Genomic DNA, 26,013 nt, shown 5'->3' with positions numbered 1-26,013 from the left:
TATATGGCATAATTTTTCTGGCCTCTGTGCTTCAGTGGCTGCAACCAAAAAAATTTATATTTTCAGCATTTATATGGCATAATTTTTCTGGCCTCTGTGCTTCAGTGGCTGCAACCAAAAAAATTTATATTTTCAGCATTTATATGGCATAATTTTTCTGGCAACTGTGCTTCAGTGGCTGCGACCAAAAAAATTACTATTTTCAGCATTTATATGGCATATTTTTTCTGGCCTCTGTGCTTCAGTGGCTGCGGCCAAAAAAACTGGGCAAACAATGCCTACAAGGTCAACGACGTTGACCTTGTAGGCATTGTTTGCCCAGTTTTTTGGCCGCAGCCACTGAAGCACAGAGGCCAGAAAAAATATGCCATATAAATGCTGAAAATAGTAATTTTTTGCCATACGTTGACTCAACGTATATGGCAAAAAATGACTATTTTCAGCATTTATATGGCATATTTTTTCTGGCAACTGTGCTTCAGTGGCTGCGACCAAAAAAATGCATATTTTCTGCATTTATATGGCATAATTTTTCTGGCCTCTGTGCTTCAGTGGCTGCAACCAAAAAAATTTATATTTTCAGCATTTATATGGCATAATTTTTCTGGCAACTGTGCTTCAGTGGCTGCGTCCAAAAAAACTGGGCAAACAATGTCTACAAGGTCAACGTATGGCGAAAAATTACTATTTTCAGCATTTATATGGCATATTTTTTCTGGCAACTGTGCTTCAGTGGCTGCGTCCAAAAAAACTGGGCAAACAATGCCTACAAGGTCAACGTATGGCAGTTGTTTAAAGAGAACAGTAGATTACTAGCCAGCAAAGCTACCTAAGCTAAAATGTCCCTCAAATCCCTGCAGACTTCTGTCCCTCCAATACAGAGCAGTATCAAGCAGATTACTAGCCAGCAAGCTTACTATCATCTGTCCCTGAAATCACTAACAGCTCTCCCCCTACACTATCTCTTCCAAGCACACACAGGCAGATTTTTCAGATACATTTTTGCCCTTGATCCCCCTCTGGCATGCCACTGTCCAGGTCGTTGCACCCTTTAAACAACTTTAAAATCATTTTTCTGGCCAGAAATGTCTTTTCTAGATGTTAAAGTTCGCCTTCCCATTGAAGTCTATGGGGTTCGCGAACCGTTCGCGAACCGCTCGCATTTTTGCGCAAGTTCGCGAATATGTTCGCGAACTTTTTTTCCGACGTTCGCTACATCCCTAATACACATTACATTTCTCATTTATTTTGGGCAATTTTACTAATTTTCCATTTGAAACATTGAAACAATATGTATGGTTCCATTTCAGTTGGCATTTTTCCATCCTTGTGTTTCTCTTGCAGAATATTTTACAAGCGTTAATTTTATTCAGATGATTAAAAAAAAACTTACACTTTTTATGCCATTGTTATTTTTGTTCTTTCCTTCATTAGAAAAAGATATTTACCAAACTGTACCTTTAAAGTGGACATACATTTTGAACATTCAATTTACCGTAAAAATAATGTATACTACAATAGGAGGATTAAGGAAAGTCAGTGACCAGCAGCGTCTGTGGCAATTTAGTTAGACCACATAGTGACTAAATAACTTATAAAGAAAAAACAAAGAACAGCAACTTAATTATACATTTCCCTTTAAACAATCGGAAAATTAAAAATTAAAGTTGTGGGTTTTTTTTTAAAGGGGAATAATGAGAATCATAAGAAGATATAATTGTTTGAAAATAAATATTTGTGGTAATATAATGAATTTTAGTTCCAGCTTCAACTAGTAAATGAAAGGAGTTGATATGGCCCAACATCTCAGTTGTAGACTCATCGTTTTCATACACAGTCAGTGAATCAGAAAGAGCTGCTAGTAGGAATGGTGACATTTTATCATTTGCTCCAGCGATAGTCCTCCTGTAGTTTAATAATCTGCTTTTAAGAAGCTAGCAAAGGGTGTAACCTTCTGATCTCAAAGTTGTGGCCATTTGAGAAAAGCCAATATTCTTAAACTCCAAGCATAGGGAAAGTGGGAGCAAGCCTCTTCTGGAACACAAGGTTGAAGGCTCAGTTGTTGAGACTTTGGGTAAGCATTGATAACCTGCCTTAGTTCTTCTTGGGACTATGGTTGAATGGCTGATAGAGAGGCACAGAATCCAGGATTAGGCCAAGATTTGGCCTTTTTCAGCAGGTTGGTCGAATCCAAGTGCCGAACCTGAACCAAATCTGAATCCAAAAAATTTCGTGACTTTTAGCTCCCGATTCTCTTTCCTCCATCATTACCTGATTTACATATGCAAGTTAGGGTTCTGATTTGGCTGAATCTTTCACAAATGATTTAGGATTGCCTGAATCCTAAAATAGTGGATTGGTGTATCCCTAATGGCTAATAAAAACATATGTCTTTGACCTTCTCATAAGTAAGAAAAGCCAAAGTCAGGCTCCTCAAAGAGCACGTGAACAAAAAAAGTGGCAGATTTTCTTGCTCAGTTCTTGCCTCTTTGTACTTCAACCAGCAACGAAGATTCCAAGAACACATGCTAAAGTGCAGATATGCTTATGTAGATTTTTTAGTTTTAGATTAGAAATTAAATACCAACTCCGTGCAACAGGTCAGACTATGGCTCTACACATGTTTTTTGTGTGGTTAAGGATAACGTATCTAATAAAATCATCAAAATAGCCTATGCTAATGTGCCCTCAAGGAGCAGGAGTTTTACAAAGGGCTTGCTTTTACATTAAAAAAGTTTGGTGGTAATTATTTTATTATAGAAAAAATAATCCTTACGACACTTGGTTGAATGCTCGATCCATATAAATTGACATGATATGCAAAGGCGCAGTTAGTTTTACTTCCTTCTATCTCTACCTTCTTTCTTTACTAAACTTTAAAGCAATAAATAAAAACGTAAAAAATAATCCTTGCAAATCTGTAGTTGTGTTTTCCTGGCAATTATCTTTATTTCAGATTTATCAAAACTGTCAGGATAATTTAAACAAATTGACAAGGTAAAGCTGATAAAGGTGTCAAACTCATGTGTACCCATCCAAGTCCTAAATCCCTTAAAACCATTTTGATCTTGGATGCAGTAATGAATCTTTCCAGTACAGGAAAAATTTCTAATTCCAACACTATTATATCTGTTTTATGAGTGGCACAGCTTGTAAAAAGACAATTGTAGTTGATAATCAGGCCTTTAGGGTAGAAGTTAGCAGTAGGCAGACATACACCACCAGCAACAAGAAATTAAAGCAGCAATTATGTGCCATTAGCAATTTCATTTTCCTAATGGATCTAGTTTAATTGCTTTCAGCTTAACAGCATTTTCATTAACTTCCATTCTTTTTGTGTTGGTTGAAAATCGGGATATTGCTGGTATATATTAAACTGCACATATGGTTTTGCCTTCAGTATGAAAGGAAGTAAGCATGTTCATATGTTTATGACATTTTGACAACTATAGAGAAAACACAATGCATGGGAACTCTCATTACATATGTTTTAGAAGGACTCGTTTGAAAAAATGTTTTAACTTTATTTCCATATTCACATCCTGTGGTAAAGGCTAATCCTATAAATCTAATTCTGGTGTCTTCACAAGTATCAACTTTCTTTTATCGGGTCATATATCTCTTACGGTAAATGTGTTTCCAATAAGAGGATTCCTAATTTGGAACGTGAAAAGACTGCATTCGCTTTGAGGCAGGACTTTCTGTTTTAAACGATTTATAACTTGTTTCAGGTGATGAAATCATTTTAATTTTATTTTTTATAAAATTTACATTATCCTATATGAACATATTTAAAAAATGGTAATAAATACAGCTTCCCAGATTTCTTTTTAAATTGAGGCATACAATAATTAATGTTTCGTGTAGGGAAATTAAATAAAAGCCCCAAAGAAAAAATGAATCAGTTATTTCTAATTTTTAAGCATGGGGAAAATTGGAACAAAATCCTTTGTAATTAAAATTTTTGGGGTAATTTACAGTGGACAGATGTGGCAATTTTTCTTCCCTTTCACCAGTTTTAGCACAGGATCTGAATTTATTACTATAACTCTTTCAGGATTCACATCATAAAACGTTCATAAATATATTAAACATTTTCAAGAATTGTCATATTCACTATAGAGGAAGACATTTATTTTGCACCACTTGGTGCTTTCTTGATAAATTATGATATTAAATTAGCAGTGAATAATTGGGTCCAATAGCAAAGGTAAATAAATGATATATTGTATCTTCCTCCAAAAAAAATGTTCCTTTGGGAACCAATAAGGGAAAGTTAAGAAATAAACAGGGTATTTTCCCTTTATTGTATGAACATAAATATGCATTCAGATCTACATATTGCCTTGTATTTTTCATCACTTTGAAAGAAATTTGTATTTCCATAAATTACAGTTTCCATAGTCTAGTAACAGACAGATAGTCTAGTCTGAAATATTGATTCCCACCCAAAATGTTTTCACTAATCAGCTGCAAAAACAGTTGTGTGGGATTATGCAGTAAAGAGGCATTGGCTTGATTTCTCTGCATCTGCAACCAACATTAGGGCTATAAGTTTACAAAATGTATATTAAATTTGTGGACATTGTTTTCTACCCATTTCGAATCACGTAGTTTTAGGTAGTGGTGTTGCTTTAGAACTGTGTTTTAGGCATGACTTGAATTTTACATCACGTAACCCTTAAGACCCTTCCCCATAGGTTTTATATTTAATTGAGATGCTGAAACTTACATTTGAATAAAAGAAAAAGAAATTTGGCTATGATGTAAGATCACTGCCACCTGTGCAACAGGTGTTCAATTTAATTGAAACTTAAAGGAGCAGGAAAGTCTTTGTTCACTTGGGGGTGCCAAATGTTAGGCACCCCCAAGTGATTGTATTGACTTCAGAAAACTGCACTGGCCCGGGTTTATACCAGTGAGCACCACGGATCGATCCTCTTCCGTCTTCCTCTTTCTTCACGTGGCTGCACATGCGCAGTAGAACGAAAAGCCAAACTTTAACTAAAAAGTCCTCTATTTCATTCAACTGCACATGAGTCTGCCTCGGGAAATTTGAAGAAAGTAGAAGCCGAAAGAGGATCACTCCGTGGTGCTCACTGGTATAACCCCGGGCCGGTGCAGTTTTCTGCTGATAGGACCACCGGCCCAGGGTTTCAGGTAAGTCAGTACAATCACTTGGGGTGCCTAACAATTGGCACCCCCACGTGCAAGATGACTTTGATTCTCCATTAAAGATATTTTATTGCAGACCTCTTTTGCAGACAATTAAGTGCTAATTGCCCTACTCCATCAGCACTGACAAGGGGAAAGAAGGGTGAAAATTTCAACTCTCTAGAAAATGTTTTATTTTTTCTTTCTAGAAAGGTCTGACTACAGTGTTTGCTCATCTCCCTAGCCTAAATTTATTGTTCATACATCTTTTTGTTGGTCGATGGTCTAAAGTGTTTATAAATCCTAAGAAAAAAATAGTAAATATGTCCCTTTGTACATTTTTTCCAGGTCACAGCTAATTTTAATTGTACAGAAGTAATGACAGCTACACAATGCTGTTTTGTACCTTTTCATATTTTGCTGTGTTACATTCTGTGATTAAAAATGCATTCATTTTAGGATTTTATGTTATAATGGCGAATAAAATCTATAAACATTTAAAAAAAATATTTACAAGCATATTGACAACGAGAATACTTGGATCACTGTTATGTATACACTAAGGATTTTTTTAAATTATGTGCGTACGTCAATAACTAAGAATGGACCAAAACGCGATTGAAACCACTGGAAGCTCTTCATCTGGCACTAAATTTGAAAAAATATAAAACATGTCCTTTTGTGCCTATCTATGCCAATGTACTTTTGAGCATATCTGGTAGCAACATGACAAGGCCATGCCAGTAATCATTTTGACTATAGTCCTTTCCAGATTATTTATTAAATATTTAGCATTTATGAACTTCCTGGATTGTTTACAGATTTTGATTAGCAGTGTGCATATTTGTTACATGCGGATAAATACTATTTAACATATATAGATTTACACTGTACAAAGATGATGTCCATTGGGCTAGGCATTAGTAAGCAGAAGAGTCGTGAGTATAACCATGGAGTCCAGGACCTTTATTTCACAGTGTTGGTTCCAGTAGGGAAGCACCAGATATACTGTATTTATAATAGGGTCTGAGCCTCTTTTGAAGGAAAATGCTTACATTTTTCACACCACTGTTGGAGGAGGCCTGATGAGAACGTTTAATGCAGAGCAAATAGCAGTGAAGAGGTCTGGCCCTAATGTTAGTAAAAAGAAATAATGATAATGAAAACAAACTTGGGAAATTATACAATCTGATTTCATTTTAATGTCAGGCCATTTTCTTTTTAAAGAAACTGTGGACATTGGAAAACCTTAGGCGGGCATCATGGCCACTTATGGTTTCCTAAATTAGTTATATTAGCTATTCCATTTTTGCTGTCCCCCTAATGTGAGGATGAAATACAATGCAGAGGGATTCTTCAACTTGGACATATTTTTGGCTGTTTTCTCATATTACAGGGCAATATTGTTTCTTATTTCAACGCTTGCTTTTTTCCATTTAGAGGTACATTTATTAAAGGTTGAATTTTGAATTCAAGTGATTTTTTTCATATTAGGAATGTTAGGAAGGCTAGTAACAGCTTCAAATTGGTCACCGGACCTCTCCCATTGACTTATACATGAACTCAGCAGGTTTTAAGTGGCCAATAGTCAAATTTGAATTTTTAAAGGGACAAGGTTTGATAAATCTCGATCAATCAAGTTTGAATTATTCACAATTTCGAATTTGAGAGTTTTGACCATAAAAAAAAATTCGACCCTTTATAAGTTTGCCCCTTAGTGTTTTAAGCATAACTCAAATGCAATCAAATAATATAAATGTGCCTGTTGTTCAGAAAGAGGTTGACATTTTCAACTTGATTGCAAATGAAGGCTGCTTTGTTGTTCACCTATGACTCTTCTCTCTCCCTATTTTAGCTTGTATATTCTTACAAGCCTACCATCTAACCTTATGTAAAACTTAAGCCATTGTTTACAGAAACTTTCAAGATATATTTATATTTCTGTGTGTGCAATTGCAACTCCAAAACAGTGTTAAGCTTGTGCCAAGAGTGATGCCATTACAGCAGTAATCAGTAGGAGGGTAGACAGGCAGCAGATTATCAAGGGCATCAGAGGTTATTGCTGGCACTGTCCTATAGCTGCCAATGCAGATTTGACACACAGCATCACCTAGGCTAGGCAAATACTGATTACACACTTACATAGCAAGTGCGACCACATTTTTGCCTACTTTATAGCAGTGATCAAATGACACTTGAATAATAGATTACAAGTTTGACTATTTTGCCCTGCATTTTTTCTACAATAATGGTGTGAAATCTCCAGTGCCGCCATTTTCATGGGTGTGAATTTGGGCATTTGATCCAGTGAGCAGGGAAGGAAGCAGTGCAACTCAGGTCATCTTGTTGCTCCATAAAGCTAATATCATACAAATGTTGGGGCTAAATCGTACTGGCCAATCTCACCTTGTGTGCAGTGAGATCAATAGCATCTTTTTTTTGGCTTCATCTATATCTGCTGTGTTGTCTTTTTTTATTGCTTATATGGGTTTGTCTCATGCATGCTTTGTTCATCTCTGAAGAGCATACCTGCAAGTACCTCTTGGGCAGTACTCTACACATCCAACTAATTCTAACTAGTTTATAATGTGAATAAAACAAAAACATAATTTGAATTAAGCTTCATTTTCTTACCAGTTCACCAACAGATTTTGTGCATTTGGCTTATCATATGCCTTTTACTGCATGCAAACCACTGCTAACCAATCTGACCATGCTCATTATGATGGACCACAGCATGTGGATGGCAACGAACCTTAATGCAAATATGACAAGGATTGTGTATTTGGGCTTAAAAAGCTATACACAGCCCTATTTGAGCTACACCCCCTAAAACACACCATACCATTTTGATTCTATGAATTAATCGAAATGTTGGGGCAGTATCAGTCCTTAAACTTCAGCCGATTGTAGCACTCATGGGAAGAGACTATTCTCACAGTTCTGGAGATGGCATAGATGGTCAGTATTACTGCACAACTTGTGGAAATACTAACATAATCTTGTTTTTATCCAATAACTTTTTATACTATCTGCGTGCACTCTGGCTACATGATATATTTGGAGACTTTCAGTGTGTTTTGTAATAGATGTTTTCAACTTCTACCAGCAAACTATATAAAACAAAATACTTCTGTTTCACCAATCTTAGCCACGTGTACCAAGTAGAAGACAGACTGGATCAACCACAAGAATATAAAGTCGTTCAGAGCAGGACCATTCTGCTTGTGGTCCTTCTATGGTTCCTTGCCTGCTTATGGAATCTACAGACAACTTTCTCTGAAATAATTTCTGTATAGTTTACTTATTATTTAAAGCACAATGGAGGATTTGTTTTTTGATAAAGGCCTTCAGGCAATCATCTACAGCAGCAGTCCCCAACCTTTTTTTGGCCCAGGGACCGGTGTCAATGAAATTTTTTTGCAACGATGGGGGGTGGTTGGGGGGGCATCTGCAACTGCGCGTCCAATTCGCCGCACCGGCGTTAATTGCGGGCTAGGCTTGATAGCCCAGTTCAGGACTGGCCGCGGCCTGGTGGTTGGGGACCCTGATCTACAGTATGTCTAATTGTAGTATTTTTATCGATCTGTTGGGTTATCTGAAAAGGATTTTGTTTATTTTTCACAGATGAAGATGAAGAAAATGAAGAGGCAGAAGCATCATCTTATAGCAAACAAGAACCATCCTCTGCATACCAACCTCCAAACATGCCAACAGCAAATTACACTGGAATACAGATCCCTCCTGGTGCACATGCTCCTGCCAACACTCCTGCAGAAGTTCCACATAGCACAGGTAAGTTTCTTTTGGCATATCTATGGTGAATTGATCCCCATAACAATAGATTATATCATTTTAGTAGTCTTTCCACATGGCAGCCAGTCACAAAGTTCAAGGAAAGGGACTATAGATCTTGATGATATTTTATTAATATATATAATGTCCTTACAGACTACATATGTTTTATAACATAATAGAATAAAATTGTTATTTTAATCAGCCAGCTGAAAATGTTCATATAATACTTTTTATGCCTATTTTTTTATTTAATAGGTGTAGCAAGTAATGCTATCACTCCTCCGCCTCCACAAAATATACCCACAGTAGATCCATCTCTTTATAATGCAACACAAGGTAAGAAGTTTGACTTAGAAACAGAATTAAATTAAATTTTCCCTTTAAAACATTACATAAAATCAAAGTTTCATCTAAATGTGTCCAATTTTATGTAGTCCCTGTTAGAAAATTATTATTTGCCATAACTTATTCAGAAAAATATAGTAGTAGAACCCCCATTTATGTTATTCAGTGGAGTATTAAGAAAATAATGTAAAATCTGGGAAAATTTAAAATCAGAAATATGTTTTATGCATTATATATTGGTGGGACTACAAAAAAATGTTTACAATGTGGGAAAACTTAAAATCAAGGGATGTAAAATGTAGGTTTTGCTGTACATCTATGTACTCTTGCAAGTAGCTATTGACATAGAAGTTTTAGCTGCTTATGAACCTAATGGTTAAAAAATTTTGACCTCACTTACTAAATGGTGAAAATTGATTATGTGAATTGAAAATTCACACGAATGCTGATGGTCATATAGGTATACAATATGGGTCATATATTTTTATCATGCATAGACCTCTGATGACCTTTTGCACTGTGTGCATGTAAAGCAATCTGATTACTTTTTAAAAATGTTTTTAGTAGATTCAAAACATGGTGCTTCACTTTATGGAAAAAGTGTTCTTTTGGAAAACACCAGGTTCAAAGCTTTCTCTATAATAGATCCCATATCCTAACTTTTCTGTAGCTTTGAAAATGTAGTAAGAGAATATGAAGATGCATTTGTGGAGACCAAGTGTTGGCCTTCATAATCATTGACTGAGGCTTGAAAGAAGAAAGGGCAGTTCCAAAATCTTCAATTTTTTTTTATATTTAGACATGAGAACTGCAAAATTCTTAAAGGGATTCTGTCATGATTTTTATGGTGTAGTTTTTATTTCTAAATTACACTGTTTACACTGCAAATAATTCACTCTACCATGTAAAATTTCATTTCTAAACTAGGAAGAGCATTGTATCAAATTTATAATATTGGTGTGTAGGCAGCCATCTCAGGTTATTTTGCCTGGTCATGTGCTTTCAGAAAGAGCCAGCACTTTAGGATGGAACTGCTTTCTGGCAGGCTGTTGTTTCTCCAACTCAATGTAACTGGGAAAAAAAAATTCAAAATGAATCAGTTAATAGTGCTGCTCCAGCAGAATTCTGCACTGAAATCCATTTCAAAAGAGCAAACAGATTTTTTTATATTCAATTTCGAAATCTGACATGGAGCTAGACATTTGGTCAATTTCCCAGCTGCCCCAAGTCATGTGACTTGTGCTCTGATAAACTTCAATCCCTCTTTACTGCTGTACTGCAAGTTGGAGTGATATCACCCCCCTCCCTTTTCCCCCCCAGCAGCCAAACAAAAGAACAATGGAAGGTAACCAGATAACAGCTCCCTAACACAAGATAACAGCTGCCTGGTAGATCTAAGAACAACACTCAATAGTAAAAACCCATGTCCCACTGAGACACATTCAGTTACATTGAGAAGGAAAAACAGCAGCCTGCCAGAAAGCATTTCTCTCCTAAAGTGCAGGCACAAGTCACATGACCAGGGGCAGCTGGGAAATTGACAAAATGTCTAGCCCCATGTCAGATTTCAAAATTAAATATAATAAAAAAATCTCTTTGCTCTTTTGAGAAATGGATTTCAGTGCAGAATTCTGCTGGAGTAGCACTATTAACTAATGTGTTTTGAAAAAAACGTGTTTTCCGATGACAGGATCCCTTTAAGTCATTCTACAGGCATACCTTGTGCTCTGCAGTGCTGTATGATCTCTTGTATCTGTAACCTTTCAGCTGTTTAAACCCAGTACTTAAGAAAAAGGCAACTAAATTAGAATAAAAAAAAAGTACAGTGCATCAGTCCTGCATCAAGACCCAACGCTTGGGCAGTGATCTCCTGTAAATTTGGGCATGCGCATTAGCTCTGCGGCAGCCATGTTAATGACATTGAAAATGGTTCCCATGTCGGTGAGAGCAAGGGTGAAGTTATGACATACGACCACAGGTGACATAGGGGGTTTTTCTGGAAAAAAAAAAGTTTGCGATCTGATATAGAAGGGGGGTAATGAATAACATACTTAGACTTATGATGAATGGTTTCTTTGTCCCTTTATGACTTGGTAAGGAAAAAGCCTATAATTCAATTAATACAATCAACTGTTATTACTTTTACTTTATCTAATTCTGTAATCCCTGGAATGCAGACAAAAAAACCTATATCCACTAAAAATATAGTGGAGACAATTTTCTTTGTGGGTATCACAGAATACTCCTAATATAACTTATGTAACCAATTTGGGAAGAGTATAAGAGAATATTTGCACTTAGATGTCTCTTGTCGATCTGTACCCAGTCTGTATACATAGCTTTATACAAGATCAGTGGCAGTAGAAATAGAGAAAGTTCAATGTAAATAGAAAGAAAACAACATGTGCACTTTGTCAATGCTCAATTATTGTACTCGAGTGCAAATTGTGTGACAGAGGCTAGTATCCATTTATAAGCATACATTTTCATTTTGCAATCATGAAAACAAAACAGTCATAACTGGCGGCTCCAGTTTGTAATATATAGTAATTATTATTTTAAAACATCTAGCTAGTATTAACCATCATGTGAGAATTCTTTATACATAACAACCATGATTATATCAGTGGGGTGGAATTTCTTGCCATTGATAACACCGCTCCATTGAAGGTAGACTTATAGACCCCTCATAGATTCAAGCTTATCCAATATATGGTTTGATATATGTATATATTTTTCCTTGATAGTTACTGGCACTGGTATTTTACATTTTATACTGTAAAGCACTTTTACTGGTTTTTCCAGCACTTCGTTTTGCCATATTTTGCATTATTATTTTCAAGTTAGGTCAGATAAGGTAGCTGCAGTACTTCATTGGTGTCTCCAAAAATGTCAACATGAAGGTCACGGAAGAAACAAGAGTTCTTTTTAAATTATACAAGTGCTAGTGTCTAAAGGATATAATTTTCTTTCCAGACTCTGGTTTCTGAATCTGATTTTAAGTTGGGTTTATTTACATGCAGGCAATAGTGTATAAATGCACTATTCATTTTCCCATTTAGTGGTTATAGAGCCTCTTGGCTATTGAGATTATTTAGCTCACTTATCTGGTTTAAAGGTCACCGAGTGAAACAGTTTGGATTGTTCAGTTTTTAGCAGGAAGCAATCTATCTACTTTGTGTAGCCCTAAACGATGTCATGGCACCCTGCAATTCTTCATAAACAAAGATTTAACAGATTAGCTAATTACCACTGAATGGTAAATGATATACTGCTTCAGATCCAGTTATCAATTTGCTATGTTGCATTTGGTATCTTCCCTTGCTCCCTTTAGTGTGAATTTATAAATAGATGACTTCTTTGAAAACACTAAATATGCAATTTTCAATCTGTCTGTATTTTTTAATGTTCAACTTGTAGAGAGAAAATCTGTATTTTAAAAGCAAATTTAAGTTTTGAGGTCACCTGGAAAAGAAAGTTGAGGTTAAGTGTGGGCGTGTTTGTCATGCACAATATGCAGAGGATATTTTTCAATCCACTACTTTTTCAGGGCCAAATGTGTGAGCCACACATCAACATGTGGCATCAGAGGTAAGGTTTCTGCTCGATCTCTTTGGAAAGGACAAGTAGCAATATGACTAAAGTGTCTTCACAGTACCTCAAAAAACTTTGAAAGAGAAAGTTCTATCCACAAGAAGGATTTGCCATGGAAGTGGGTTGGTTGTGACACTGCTTATTTATAATATATAAAAACCGATTCAAGTCAAAATGCCTCATGTACTCAATCACAACTTCTCTCCAAACCTTAGAATTGGCTGGCAGAATTATTAAGTGAGATACTGTCTTATAGCCTGTAACTAAAGAAAGTCATGAGCAGAAAAGTGTACCCTGTGTCAAGGATAGGTGGTGGGGCAAAGGAGGCAGGAGCTAATACTGTGCTGACAGGAACAGGGTGACAATGGCGTAGAGTCAGGGTCAGGCCTAATAAGGATGGAGTGGATTATGAAGAAAAAATAAAGGACCTGAGCAAATGAAGACAGGACGGTGGAGGTGAAGAATCCGGGCAGGATGAGGGGTTGACGAGCAGAGAGGACTGGAGCAGGACAAGGACAGGATGGAGCAGGCAAAGACCCAGGTGCAGAGAACAGGACACAAACAAAGCAAGAGTAGGGAAACCAGAGCTAGGGATGTTGCCTCAGTGCTAAAAGTAAGCCAGTGCTCAGGCACCAGTAGTGAGGAGAGCTGGCCTTATATAGTGCAGGGTCAGCCCTGATTTGCTGACCCCAACCCACCAATAAGGATGCTGGGGTAAAATGGCTAAACCTGAGACCCAGCAGAAGAGCAAATGAGAACTTGATAGTTACTCTCCTGACCCGGTGGTTAAGGCGAGCAACCAGTAACCAGGAGGTCAAAAAAAATCCGGATGTATGTGGAAAACAAGCTCAAAAATCGCAGATACTGTGCTGCAAGGTTTATTTTAACAAAACATGTTTCAAGCTAAGGTGGCTCTTTATCAAGTGCACTTGAGCTTGTTTTCCACATGCATCCGCATTTTGTTTGACTGACATTTGCTTCGAATTGGGACGGAAGTAGTGGAACAAGAACCCTACTTGCTACTGGTGCAAGCTGATTTGCCTTCAGTTACAAGGAGGTCTCAGGATCAAACGCCAGCAGAGCCTGACACCATTTGCAACATGTACAGTTTATTCGATAGTCTTTGCAAAAATAACTTGCAGAACAGATAATGCATTACATCCACTGTTTGTATTTAAACTGTTGACTTTTCACAATTATTTTGTTACCAAGCTAAATATATTTAGAGAGTCTGGTTGACTGGCACCTAAATAGAAACAAGACGTTGGACATAACAAAACAGCAATTGAGAACTGGTCCTGTAAAAATAAGATTAGTTGCTTCCAGTAAGAGCTGGATTGAAGCCCTTCTTGTTTTTCAAAGAATAAACTTCTCCTGCTCCCAGCAGGTAGTACACTAGCTGCCCTGTTTTAATGTGCTGAAATATGTTATTGCTATGTTTCAGTACCATAGCCACCAAATAAAGGCATGTAGGATGGTTACATAAAAATACATTATGAGCATTTAAGTGAAAGCAGAAAATTACTTTTACTCTTTAATATAATGAAGGGGTCTCATACACTGCTATTGTCTGTATCATATAAAGCTTGGGGCAGAAATGTAAAGTTATTAAATAAAATATGACTGTTGTGAAGACATAGCATTTGTATAATTTCTTATTAAAGGTGAATAAAAGTTAAATGTACCACCATGTTTTATCTCTGTGCTGATTCATCTGGACACATACATAATGAAGTAAACTCCGTAGGCAGGTCTGTACTCACAATATGTAAATTCTGGCAAATGCCAAAGGGGCTGCTGTAAGATGCCATAGACAGTCACTATTAAGTGCCTCTGAACTCAAGTAAACAAATATCAATGATATCATAATATATTCGTAATATTGTAAACTCAATATAAATTTGATCATAGGCACTCATTTATTTCAGGTAAGATTATAACTATGGTTAAAAATGTATATTTTGTTAAACAGTATAAAACGTGGTTCCAGGGGTCCACTCAACTAAATATTTTACTCTCTTCTTTGACTTCACTTCTGGCTTTACCCTTTCACTCTTCAGATTTTCTTCTTTACCGCTGGGTTTCCTTTGCTTCATTTAAAGGACCTGTAACACTAAAAAAAAATAGTGTTTCTACCATTTTCCAATAATAGTTCTATCCTGGACACAGTTTATAATTGTTAATATTTTATTAAAAATACCATGCTAAAACTCTGCTTCCTGTCTTCTCCAAAAATGCGACAGGGCGACATTCAACAAAATCCAACATGCGGCACTTCCTGCAAAACTGGAAGTCAAGTGTTGCTGCTGTACAGACCATTTTCTAACTGCCTTGTAATAGTTCTTTGTCTTCTAAATTCCTTTAGTTAGGGTCCAGGTAGAGGCAGCTTGTATGCAGCGTTACTTCTGAGTGGTTTCTTTCTGTGAGAGCTGCAGCACGCTAATTTGCGATCTTTTGTGGTCCTTCACTTTATGGCTCACCGGTGTGCTGCATACTGCTTTGCTCACGGCCCTTACAGACATAAATCAATCTGACGAATTACACGCGGCAAGACAAAAAATCCTGTATAGTGGCTGACCGTTGACTTCCAGTTTTGCAGGAGTTGAGCTAGGAGGAGAAATGGAGTACCGCAAGCTAGATTTTGCACACCGGAAGCAGAGTTTTAGCATGAAAATTTTTTTAAATAAAATATTGACAATTATAAACATTGTCCAGGATAAAACTATTATTGGAGAATCATAGAATGGCTTTTCACTTTAAGGAGAAAAAACTCGTACCCCCACCCAACATAGGCCCCCTCCCTCCTCCCCCCAGCCTAATGTTCGCCCTGGGGAAACATTTTATTTACCCCTCAGCGCAGATTCAGGCATCGGAGTTCCACGCAGCCATCTTCCAGGTCTTCGATAAGCTGAGGAGACCGGCGAATCGGTGCATGCGCAGTTAGAGCAATTTACTGGGTTGCAACAACTCTGCATGCTCCAAAATGGACTTAAATTGCTGAAGTGCCGGAAGAAGATAGAAAGACCTGGAAGATGGCTGCGGTGAACTCTGATGCCTGAATCTGCACCGAGGGGTAAGTAAAATGTTAGTGCTATTTCCCCGGGACGGGGGGGCAGTTAGGTTGGGGGAGGAGGGAGGGTGGTCTATGTGGAGTGGGGGGTACAGGTTTTTTGCTAAAGTATTGAATTCTCCTTTAAACAGTTTTTAGTGTTACATTTCTTTTAAACTTTTTCATCTAAAATGACAAGTGGAACTTAAGGTGGCCATAGACATAACAATTACAATCTTTCCTGGAAAAGATCTGTCCAAGAAAGATTGTTAGTTTCGACACACGCGTGTAGAGCTGAATCGTCAGATATACAGGTAGTCGGCAAGCCGACTGATATCCAAGCCTTCTGCCGATAACGGTTAGCTCGTCTCCCACCGTACACACTGAATATCAATAGAAATTTTTTTTGTATGATAATGTCGGTGCATTTAAACAAGGTGCTGGCCATTGAATTTTGTAATGTCATTGTAGAACAGCTGGAGGGCATGGAATTTGTCATCTTTGAGTTAGAATGTGACTATAAAAAGGTGTTTATTGAACATGAGCCAGGTTGGCAAAAAACATATAGATAAAACCACTTCTAAGAAAAGGAAATAACCACAAGGGAGAATGAAAAAAACACACTATTGTTAATGTACTGTATTATTGTAATACCTTTTTGTAGAGCTGAAAACATCATAAGCCTAGAGGTGTTTTCATTAATTACAAAAAGCTTTTTATTTCAAGAGACAGTCAGGCTTTCAGCTTTTAGAACACACTTGTGTGCTGAGGACATCCATTTGTTAGTTATATGCAAAAACCTATTTTAATACCGTTTTTTATTTTTAACTTGAATATTTGTCTGCTGTATCCAAAGCACTACATACAGTGCGTGTGGGTGATCATTGGAAACTACATTAGGATGTGAGCCTTCGTGCATCTGGCTTGTTCTCTCCTTTTCTGGCACTGAGTTTGTTGTAACATTTACCAGTAAATAAAAGTTCCCTTCATCTGCCACACCTGAAGGACAAACCTTTCTCAAAGGTATTGACTTTCTCATTATAAAAGAGAAGTAGACAATATGAGCATCTATGCTTTAAAAGTCATTCTGTAACAGGAGAGTGGCGCTGAAGTACAGCCAAAAGCACATCATGCTTAAGCGATGACTGTTAAGCTCACGTACACTCATTAACTGTTGATATAAACAAGCAATATCTATTGCACCTACGCAATACTTCTCCCCACTATAAATAATTACGGTATGGTACGAAGTTTGATAAGACTCTGTTGCTATCAACACATTTTGACTGATGCATTATAATGTAATTAACAGAAACATGTACATGTCTTTGTTAAATAATGCAAGAGTAGAGAAAATAAGTTCATATTTAATTCAGAGTAATAGGTTCCAGTTGTTCTAAGTTAACTACAGTAACAAACATAAGCAAAAAGTTAGTAGCAAAGCAATATTGAAGTCATGAGCAATGTGTAGAAATATGGAATGAAAGGCAGGGGTCCCCCAACTTTTTTTTACCTGTGCACCACATTCTAATGTAAAAACAGTTGGGCAGCAACACAAGAATAAAAAATAATTCCTGGGGGGGGTGCCAAATAAAATATATGCTTGGCTAGTTAGTTGCCCACCTACAAGAGGTTCTGTTTGGCCATAAACCTGGTTCTTATGCAAGCAAAACTTGCCTCCAGGAATTGAATAACAAACACCTGCTTTGAGGCCTTTGGAGCAACATCCAAGGCAAGCAATGTGTTGCTCACGAACCACTGGTTGGAGACCACTGATTTAAAGTAACAATGACTGATATAGGACTGATCAGGTTTGTCAGCAAACAGACCACATGACCAAGCTCAGCACCCTTGACTGATATAGGGCATAGCATAGATTTGTTGTAAAAAAAACAGTAGCATTGAACTGGGTAGCCTAAGATCTTATAGAATACATGTAATGTACATGTAGCAGTAATGGAGGTGAAGGTGGGTTTGAAAGGTGGGGCAAATGGCTTTTTTGTACTTCTTTTTACTTCCATGGCTTTGATGGTGGATTCAGAAGCAGGTTTAACCATTGGACGTGATCAGGTCTCTAGTGTAACTGCAAATTGTGAATCAAAAAGTGTTTCCCAGGTTTGATTCCAGCCAGGACACTATCTGGAAGGACTTTATATGTACTGCCTGTGTTTTTGTCAGTCTTCTTTGGATGCTCCAGCTTTCACCCACACTTCAAAATATTCAATCAAATTAAAATTAAAATAGATCATTATGTGTGTGATAGAGATGTTACATTGCATATAATCTCTGTAAAGAACTGTGGAATATAACAAAGTTGTATGTGCTGCTAAAATCAACTTATCTTATTTTTTCATCTGTCAAAAAATTCCAGGATGAGAGGTAAAGGGTACCTGTTTTTAATACTTATAGATTTAAGATTTGTATAATACAAGGGCACAAGTAACCTTTTTTGGAACAAAAAATATGCCACCTCTGGCATGATAGGCAGAAGGTTAAATTATTCTGTTTGCCAGATTCTCATGAATTTATTTATGAAGTTATTTAGGTTTCGTGTCTGATAACGGGTAGCTTTATCCAAACAGAACTTAGACTCTAGGTTGCAAGTCAGTTAGACAGTTATATATTCAGGTCAGTAAACATATTACAGAAATCATGGCATTCTTTGGTAAAACATCAAGTTTGTCTGAGAAAAGGAACACAATTCTTAGAAAAGATAGGATGGAGGTAGTAATTACAGCAGGTTTTTGAAATGAAGATAAATTCCCTGCAAGACAATGTCTGGGGATTATGTGAAGCCATGGAAATCCCAAGCAGCAAAGGAGTAGATGTGATTGCAGTCCCAGGAAATGAGGGAGCTGGTTTTGGAATTGTAACTACCTTTGAGCTCCATAACATCTTGGGAACAGGAAGCTGGTACAGTTGGGAGTAGCCATTGGTCTGTTCTCTGAACAAGATCTAGGAATAATTGGATGCCATTTGACATCCTAAAATTTACTAGCAGATGCACAAAGAACCAACCTTTACATATAGCCATCAGATGTATGTTAATTTTTGAATTGGTTAGGGTACTTACTGTTAGTACTAAATTGTGCTAAATTATTGTAGGCGCCACTGATTTAGTTCTTAAAAGTAGCCAAGTGATGAGCACTTGCTTCAATGGAAATACGGTATAGTACAAGCTTTCTTAGCTCTAGTCCTATGGGACTTCTGACGCTATACTGGCAGGATCTCCTTTCATTAAGTCAAATGGGTTATTCAGTTGATGGCATAATATACCTCATTCAGATAAGAAAGGTGAGCCTTAGTAACATCAGCACTTACGTGAATCCTATTCAGTTCATTCTAACTCATAGGCTTGTTTTTTACTGGTAAAAGAGAAAAGAAAACACGGTTTTGTTGATGAAAGTGACAGCTTTAAAAATCACAAATAAAAAGGTGAGTTAAAATTGAGGTATTGATGCATTAGACATCTGTTTTCAGCAACAATACTGAGAAATGCTGTGGAATTAATCTCAAAAAGGGGGAGGAGTACATTTGTTTTTCTTTATGTGTTTTGACACAGAATAGCTAAATGCAACAAAGCTCCTCAGGAACCATCCTCTCATTCAGGGACATATATTTGGTTTAAAAAGCATATGCAATGGCTCACCATATCGTGAAGCCCAGTGAAGTCCTGTTGCATTTTGACATGGACAGGGGACATTGGTCCGACCTGCCTGCTATTATTCTATTTGATTGCTATTCTATCATACTAATCAGATTTCACCATTTCATAGGGTAAGACCAAACAAAACATATACATAGGGATTTTCAAGTGGTTACCAAAATAGCAAACCTCCCATGAACAATCACATTGTACCATTATATATAAAGTAACATTATATAGTACACATTGGGCAGTGTACATATAAACAAGCACTATCTATTGCACCTACGCAATACTTCTCCTCACTATAAATAATTACGGTATGGTACGAAGTTTGATAAGACTCTTTAAATGTTGCTATCAACACATTTTGACTGATGCATTATAATGTAATTAACAGAAACATGTACATGTCTTTGTTTAATAATGCAAGAGTAGAGAAAATAAGTTCATATTTAATTCAGAGTAATAGGTTCCAGTTGTTCTAAGTTAACTACAGTATAAGCAAAAAGTTAGTAGCAAAGCAATATTGAAGTCATGAGCAATGTGTAGAAATATGGAATGAAAAAATGTGATGATCTAAGGCAGGGGTCCCCCAACCTTTTTTTTACCTGTGCACCACATTCTAATGTAAAAACAGTTGGGCAGAAACACAAGAATAAAAAATAATTCCTGGGGGGGGGGTGCCAAATAAAATATATGCTTGGCTAGTTAGTTGCCCACCTACAAGAGGTTCTGTTTGGCCATAAACCTGGTTCTTATGCAAGCAAAACTTGCCTCCAGGAATTGAAAAACAAACACCTGCTTTGTGGCCTTTGGAGCAACATCCAAGGCAAGCAATGTGTTGCTCACGAACCACTGGTTGGGGACCACTGATTTAAAGTAACAATGACTGATATAGGACTGATCAGGTTTGTCAGCAAACAGACCACATGACCAAGCTCAGCACCCTTGACTGATATAGGACATAGAATAGATTTGTTGTAAAAAATCCCCCCCCCCCCCAAATAACACACCTGCTATCTGACCAATCAGATAGAATCACTATTCAGTATTTTAGGAGAACTACTCAGTAGCACATTATAGTAATGGACCAAACATGCTCCTAGGGGTCCTCAAAGGTGCTGAATTTCAGTCTTCAATCTATTTCCTCCAAAATTACATCTGCCATCTGAACAATGATATTGCACCATACAGTGGTATTGGAAAACTTGTCAACAACACATTGGGAAAAGCAGAAAATATATAAATAGGGGATTTCAAGGGTGCTAACCTTGGTTATGTGGTCTGTTTGCTCACAAACCTGATCTGTTTACCAGTGCTGAGTACAGTTCTGCCTACCTATCTAACCAATGATATTGTGGCATTCCATACAACTGAACATCATCAACATTCAATTCATCAGGCAATGCTGGGTATATCAGGTAGTGTATACAGTAATAATATTTCAGCCTCAACTAATTTTAGCACCAAATACAGCTTTAGTCATATTAAATATCTTTCACTGTTGTTAGAAGTATGGAGGATGGATAAGAACTAATTTACTGAACGAAAAATATATTTCATCTAAAACAATCAAATACTTGTATTGCATTCAAGCTATGATAGCAAAACATCAAGAAACACGTGATTATTATTATTATTTTTTTAGGGAGGGTTGCCACCTTTTTTTTTGGATGAAAATGGGCAGGGGGTGGGCCGGTGATGGTGGTGGGTCAGTGACTTTGGGGGGTGGGCCGGTTATGTCAGGGGGCAGGGCAAGTGATGTCTGAGGCACTATTCGGATGAAATCTGGACCGATGGCAACCCTAATTTTAGGATAGATTTGATGTTGCAATCAGATTTATTGTATGTTGTAATCAGATATACTGTATGTTGCCCCTATCATTTAAGTAATAACAGCTGCACTTTGGCCGTTATGATGTACACTGCAGATTTACAGAATTTGGAATCAAACTCTACTTACTGAAGTGAGTAGAATATATATAGCAATACCGTGTTTTAAATGTATATGGCAGGGCTAGAACTAGGGGTTGCCAGTAGAGACATACCTAGGGTGGAACTACTAGGACACTACACACAGTCCTTTGCTGCCTTTTAGAATTATGTGGTATTGGTGCTGTATCCAGAATCCATCAGGCAGGTGGGTGGGACTATTGAGCGGGGGGGGGGAAACTGGCAGTTGTGGGAGGTGCAGAGTGAAGCAGGTTGTGGCAGCAGTGATTAGGTCAGGTGGAGGTGTGGGGTCCCTTGCCTACAGCACAAAGTACCATCAGGTATAAGCCTCTTTTATTACAAATATAAGAAAATAATAGACTTCAGACCCATAACTTAAAGGGATACTGTCATGGGAAAACATGTTTTTTTTTCAAAATTCATCAATTAATAGTGCTGCTCCAGCAGAATTCTGCACTGGAATCAACCTTTCAAAAGAGCAAAAAGATTTTTTTATATTCAATTTTGAAATCTGACATGGGGCTAGAAATTATTAGAGTACAAGTCACATAACCGGAGGCAGCTGGGAAACTGACAATATGTCTAGCCCCATGTCAGATTTCAAAATTAAATATAAAAAAAATCTGTTTGCTCTTTCGAGAATTGGATTTCAATGCAGAAGTCTGCTGGAGTAGCATGTGTTTTGAAAAACAACATGTTTTCCCATGACAGTATCCCTTAACCAATGGCTAATTATTACATTCATCAAAAAAGTGAATTTTTTATGGGTGACATTTTTTCCCTTTATTTTCACTTTTGTGGTGCCAAATACATGATCTGTGTAAATGCTTTGTTATTTATATCCTTCATACAATGTATTCAATTATGTGTTTTATTTTTTGTACAGATTATGCTTATTTCTGTTTTTTTGTTACAGGTGATATTTGCTTGACCCCTGAAGATTTTGCTAGGGCTCAGAAATTCTGCAAGTATGCAGGTAGTGCTTTACAGTATGAGGATGTGAATACTGCTGTGCAGAATCTCCAGAAGGCCTTAAAGCTGCTCACAACAGGCAGAGAATGAGGAATGCATTTATACAGGCACCAACTGGTTCCTTAAGATCCCTGTCCCAATTTATGGAAATCCCTTTGACCCACTTAGTCTATCAATCCTGCATTAGTGCTACCATAAATACTGTTCAGTCCCTGAATGAAAAAATTGGAACAGAAAATGTTTCAATGACTTTGATATGTTTACATGTGAGAAATACATACTTTTTTTTCTCTATTACTATATTGCACTTGAAAGTATTGCTAATAAAACAAATGAAAAGGAAACATTTGAACATTAGATTCTATCTCACAAAAGTCCCTTACCAATTTTCAATTTTATATTGAAGACAGGCGTTTTTAAATGGCCCTTTCAATTTCATTTGTATAATGGAAAATTGAGTCAATAATGTATTATTTATCTATTTTTTTTCCTTATGCATGTCTTAATAAGGGTGTTATTGTGCAAGGTTGCAGTGTTGATCTAGTCAACTTTATTATGCCATTATCTGAAGCTATCTTCCAGCCTTCCATGCCATCCCCTGCCCATAACATGTCTGTGGGATTATAATCTTACAAAAAGCCAACAGGGAACTTTTCAAAAGCAGTAAATTATGAGGTGGTTTGATCATTTGGAAACAGATGAAAAATGCAATTTAAATGAAATAGTATTACCAAAAAGGAGTTTGCTCATAACCCTTAAAAAAGTAAACATAATACAATGTAATTATTTTGTATTATGCTCTATTATTCTGTCAGCTTGTGGTCATTTTAAAATTTGAAATATATTTGATTTATTTAGGGGGTTATTTATCAAAGACCGAATCTATCTCAATATTTTCTGCTACAAACTCCGATCAAATACGCTCGGGTTTTTTAGGCTTATTTATTATTATAAATCTCCCGAAAATTTGCTTTGCAGAAAAAAATCAGATTTTCACAATTGTTTCAGATTTTTCCATCCGAGATGCCGAATTTTTTCCATCCTCGGGGTTTAATAAATTCAGAAAAATTCAGAAAAATTTGTGATTTTTTTAAGCATTCGGAGTTTAGTAAATAACCCCATTAATCTGAACATTTGCCTTTCTGCTCTCTTAAACATGCTATGCTAGACACTGTTGGTTGCATCTGTAACTTTTGTCTTATTCTTTTTGCTTTAAAATCATTATTAAAGAATTTCAGTGGCACTAAAACCTGTGACTCCTTACACCCCTCTGTATATTATGAAAATGAACATTTTAGCAACAAGGATTTATTTTTAACCAGACTGGCACAATTAGTATACATGCTGTATATGGTGAGTCGGCTCCTAAACTCGGGTAAGTGACAGCAGCCCAGAGCATGTGCAGTGATTCAGCAGAAAAGAAGATGGGGAGCTACTGGGGCATCTTTGGAGACACAGATCTTTACTGCTAAAGGGCTGTGGTTGCCTTGGGCTGGTATTGTCCAGTAATGAGTAACATTGCTTGCCTAATTCTTTGTTAGACTATAGTTTTCCTTTAATCTCCTTTCCAAAATTTAGGTTATAAGCTCGGGCAACTTGAATAAGGGATTTTGACATTTCTGCATATTTATATTAGAAGTTGTCTGGTTGTAAGAAACCTTTAAGTGTCATATGTCGTATGAAACCAGTTGCATTACACGTGATGAGTATTGGTGGCAGAATTACCATTTTGACATGGGAAAATTATGGCAATAGAGTTTTTTTTTCCCTCGCAAGACGCAATCCGAATGCCTAAATATAACTCTAGATCAGTGGTCCCCAACCAGTAGCTCGTGAGCAACATGTTGCTCTCCAGCCCCTTGGATGTTGCTCCCAGTGGCCTCAAAGCAGGTACTAATTTTTGAGTTCCTAGCTTGAAGTTTTGGTTGTATAAAAACCAGGTGTACTGCCAAACAGAACCTCAATGTAGGGTGACAATCCACATAGGGGCTACTAAATGGCCAATCACACCACTTATTTGGCACCCCAAGAACATTTTTCATGCTAGTGTTGCTCCCCAACTCCTTTTACTTCTGAATGTTGCTCATGGGTTCAAAAGGTTGGGGATCCCTGCTCTAGATTAATATTGCTTTTCAATAAATTGAGGTGAACTTATCAAACAAGAGATCAGGTTGTAATTTTTTACACTATAAGACCAGGTACAGAAGAACCTCCGTTTTAAGTTTTTTCAGGGAACCAGGATAAAATGGTGTAAAATTCATATTGTAAAATCAGGGAAATGTTTCATGCATTATATATATGTGGGGCTATAAAAAACATGTAAAATGAGAGAAAACTAAAAATCAGGGAATGTAAAATTGAGGTTTCACTGTAATTTGTCTAGACTTGTCCTAAATTGCATTTAGCAGTGCTGCATCAATCTACACCTTCAGAATCCTATAGTCAAATAAAAGCTAGCTTTCACTTCTCAAATGGCAACACAGTTCTGAGAATTTGACCTATTTTCAGTTTGCATCTGTTAGGTGAGATGTAATAAATATCCTGTTCTACTAGGTCCATAGAGATTTTTCTGCCTTTTAACTAACTGCTATTGGAGCTCTTTCTTTTGTAAATCATTATTATGACCTATAGCAGTTTTCTAGTTTATATATGTTACAGATATTGAAAGCAAGAACTGTGGTGTCAACATGTTTTCTATATTCCATATTCAAACCAGGCAAATGTAGTGTAATCTTATATAGAAGGTTAGAAATTGGCTCTAACGGAACAGCTCATTCAAATGTGCTTCTGGAAAAGGATGGAGACCTGCTTATTAGTGATGTGCGGGTAAACAAAAAGTCAACCCGTACCTAACCCTAACCCACCAACTTCCAATCCGCACCCAACCAGCAGTTCTATTTATAGCAGTCATCCCCAACCAGTAGCTCGTGAGCAACAAGTTGCTCTCCAACCCCTTGGATCTTGCTCCCAGTGGCCTCAAAGCAGGTGCTTAGTTTTAATTCCAGGCTTAAAGGCAAGTTTTGGTTGCATAAAAATCAGGTGCACTGCCAAAGAGCCTCAATGTAAATTGACAATCCACATACGGGCTACCAAATGTCCAATCACAGCACTTGGCAGCCCAAGAAAATTTTTTAAGCTTGTGTTGCTCCCCAACTCCTTTTACTCCTGAATGTTGCTCACGGGTTCAAAAGGTTGTGGATCCCTGTTTTATAGACTTATAAATAGATGCTGCTGGAAGAAGAAGCCAGAAGGTTGCGGTCATGGAGAGCGGAAGGAACAGCTCAACCCACCTGCAGCAAACTGTGTGCCGAAGTCGGCCTGAACACGCCTAACCCATGGAAGAAATTGTAACTGAGAATAAAAGTCTAGACTGAAAGCATACAATATAAACGGAAGCCACATAATCTTAAGGGTGCACATGTGGAAAGCTATAGGTTAGTGCATACGGTAACAATGGGAAGACTAAACATATGCCAATAATACTTAGCAGTATTTATTT

At 37.1% G+C, this 26,013-nt stretch overlaps 1 protein-coding gene across 1 annotated transcript in view; it reads left to right on the top strand.

Moving 5' to 3' along the window:
- vta1.L (vesicle (multivesicular body) trafficking 1 L homeolog) overlaps window positions 1-23,763 on the top strand; it is a 117,155-nt gene extending 93,392 nt beyond the window's left edge. Inside the window, 3 exon segments of the mRNA NM_001094264.1 lie at window positions 8,782-8,949; window positions 9,208-9,288; window positions 22,459-23,763. Of these exon segments, the coding sequence (NP_001087733.1) occupies window positions 8,782-8,949; window positions 9,208-9,288; window positions 22,459-22,604 (395 nt within the window). The 3' untranslated portion in view covers window positions 22,605-23,763.
- Window positions 23,764-26,013: the final 2,250 nt, after the last annotated feature.

Source organism: Xenopus laevis, chromosome 5L, assembly GCF_017654675.1.
Source record: "Xenopus laevis strain J_2021 chromosome 5L, Xenopus_laevis_v10.1, whole genome shotgun sequence".
NCBI lineage: Eukaryota > Metazoa > Chordata > Amphibia > Anura > Pipidae > Xenopus > Xenopus laevis.
Note: the sequence above shows the minus strand (reverse complement) of the source record. Positions and strands in the feature narration are given on the sequence as shown.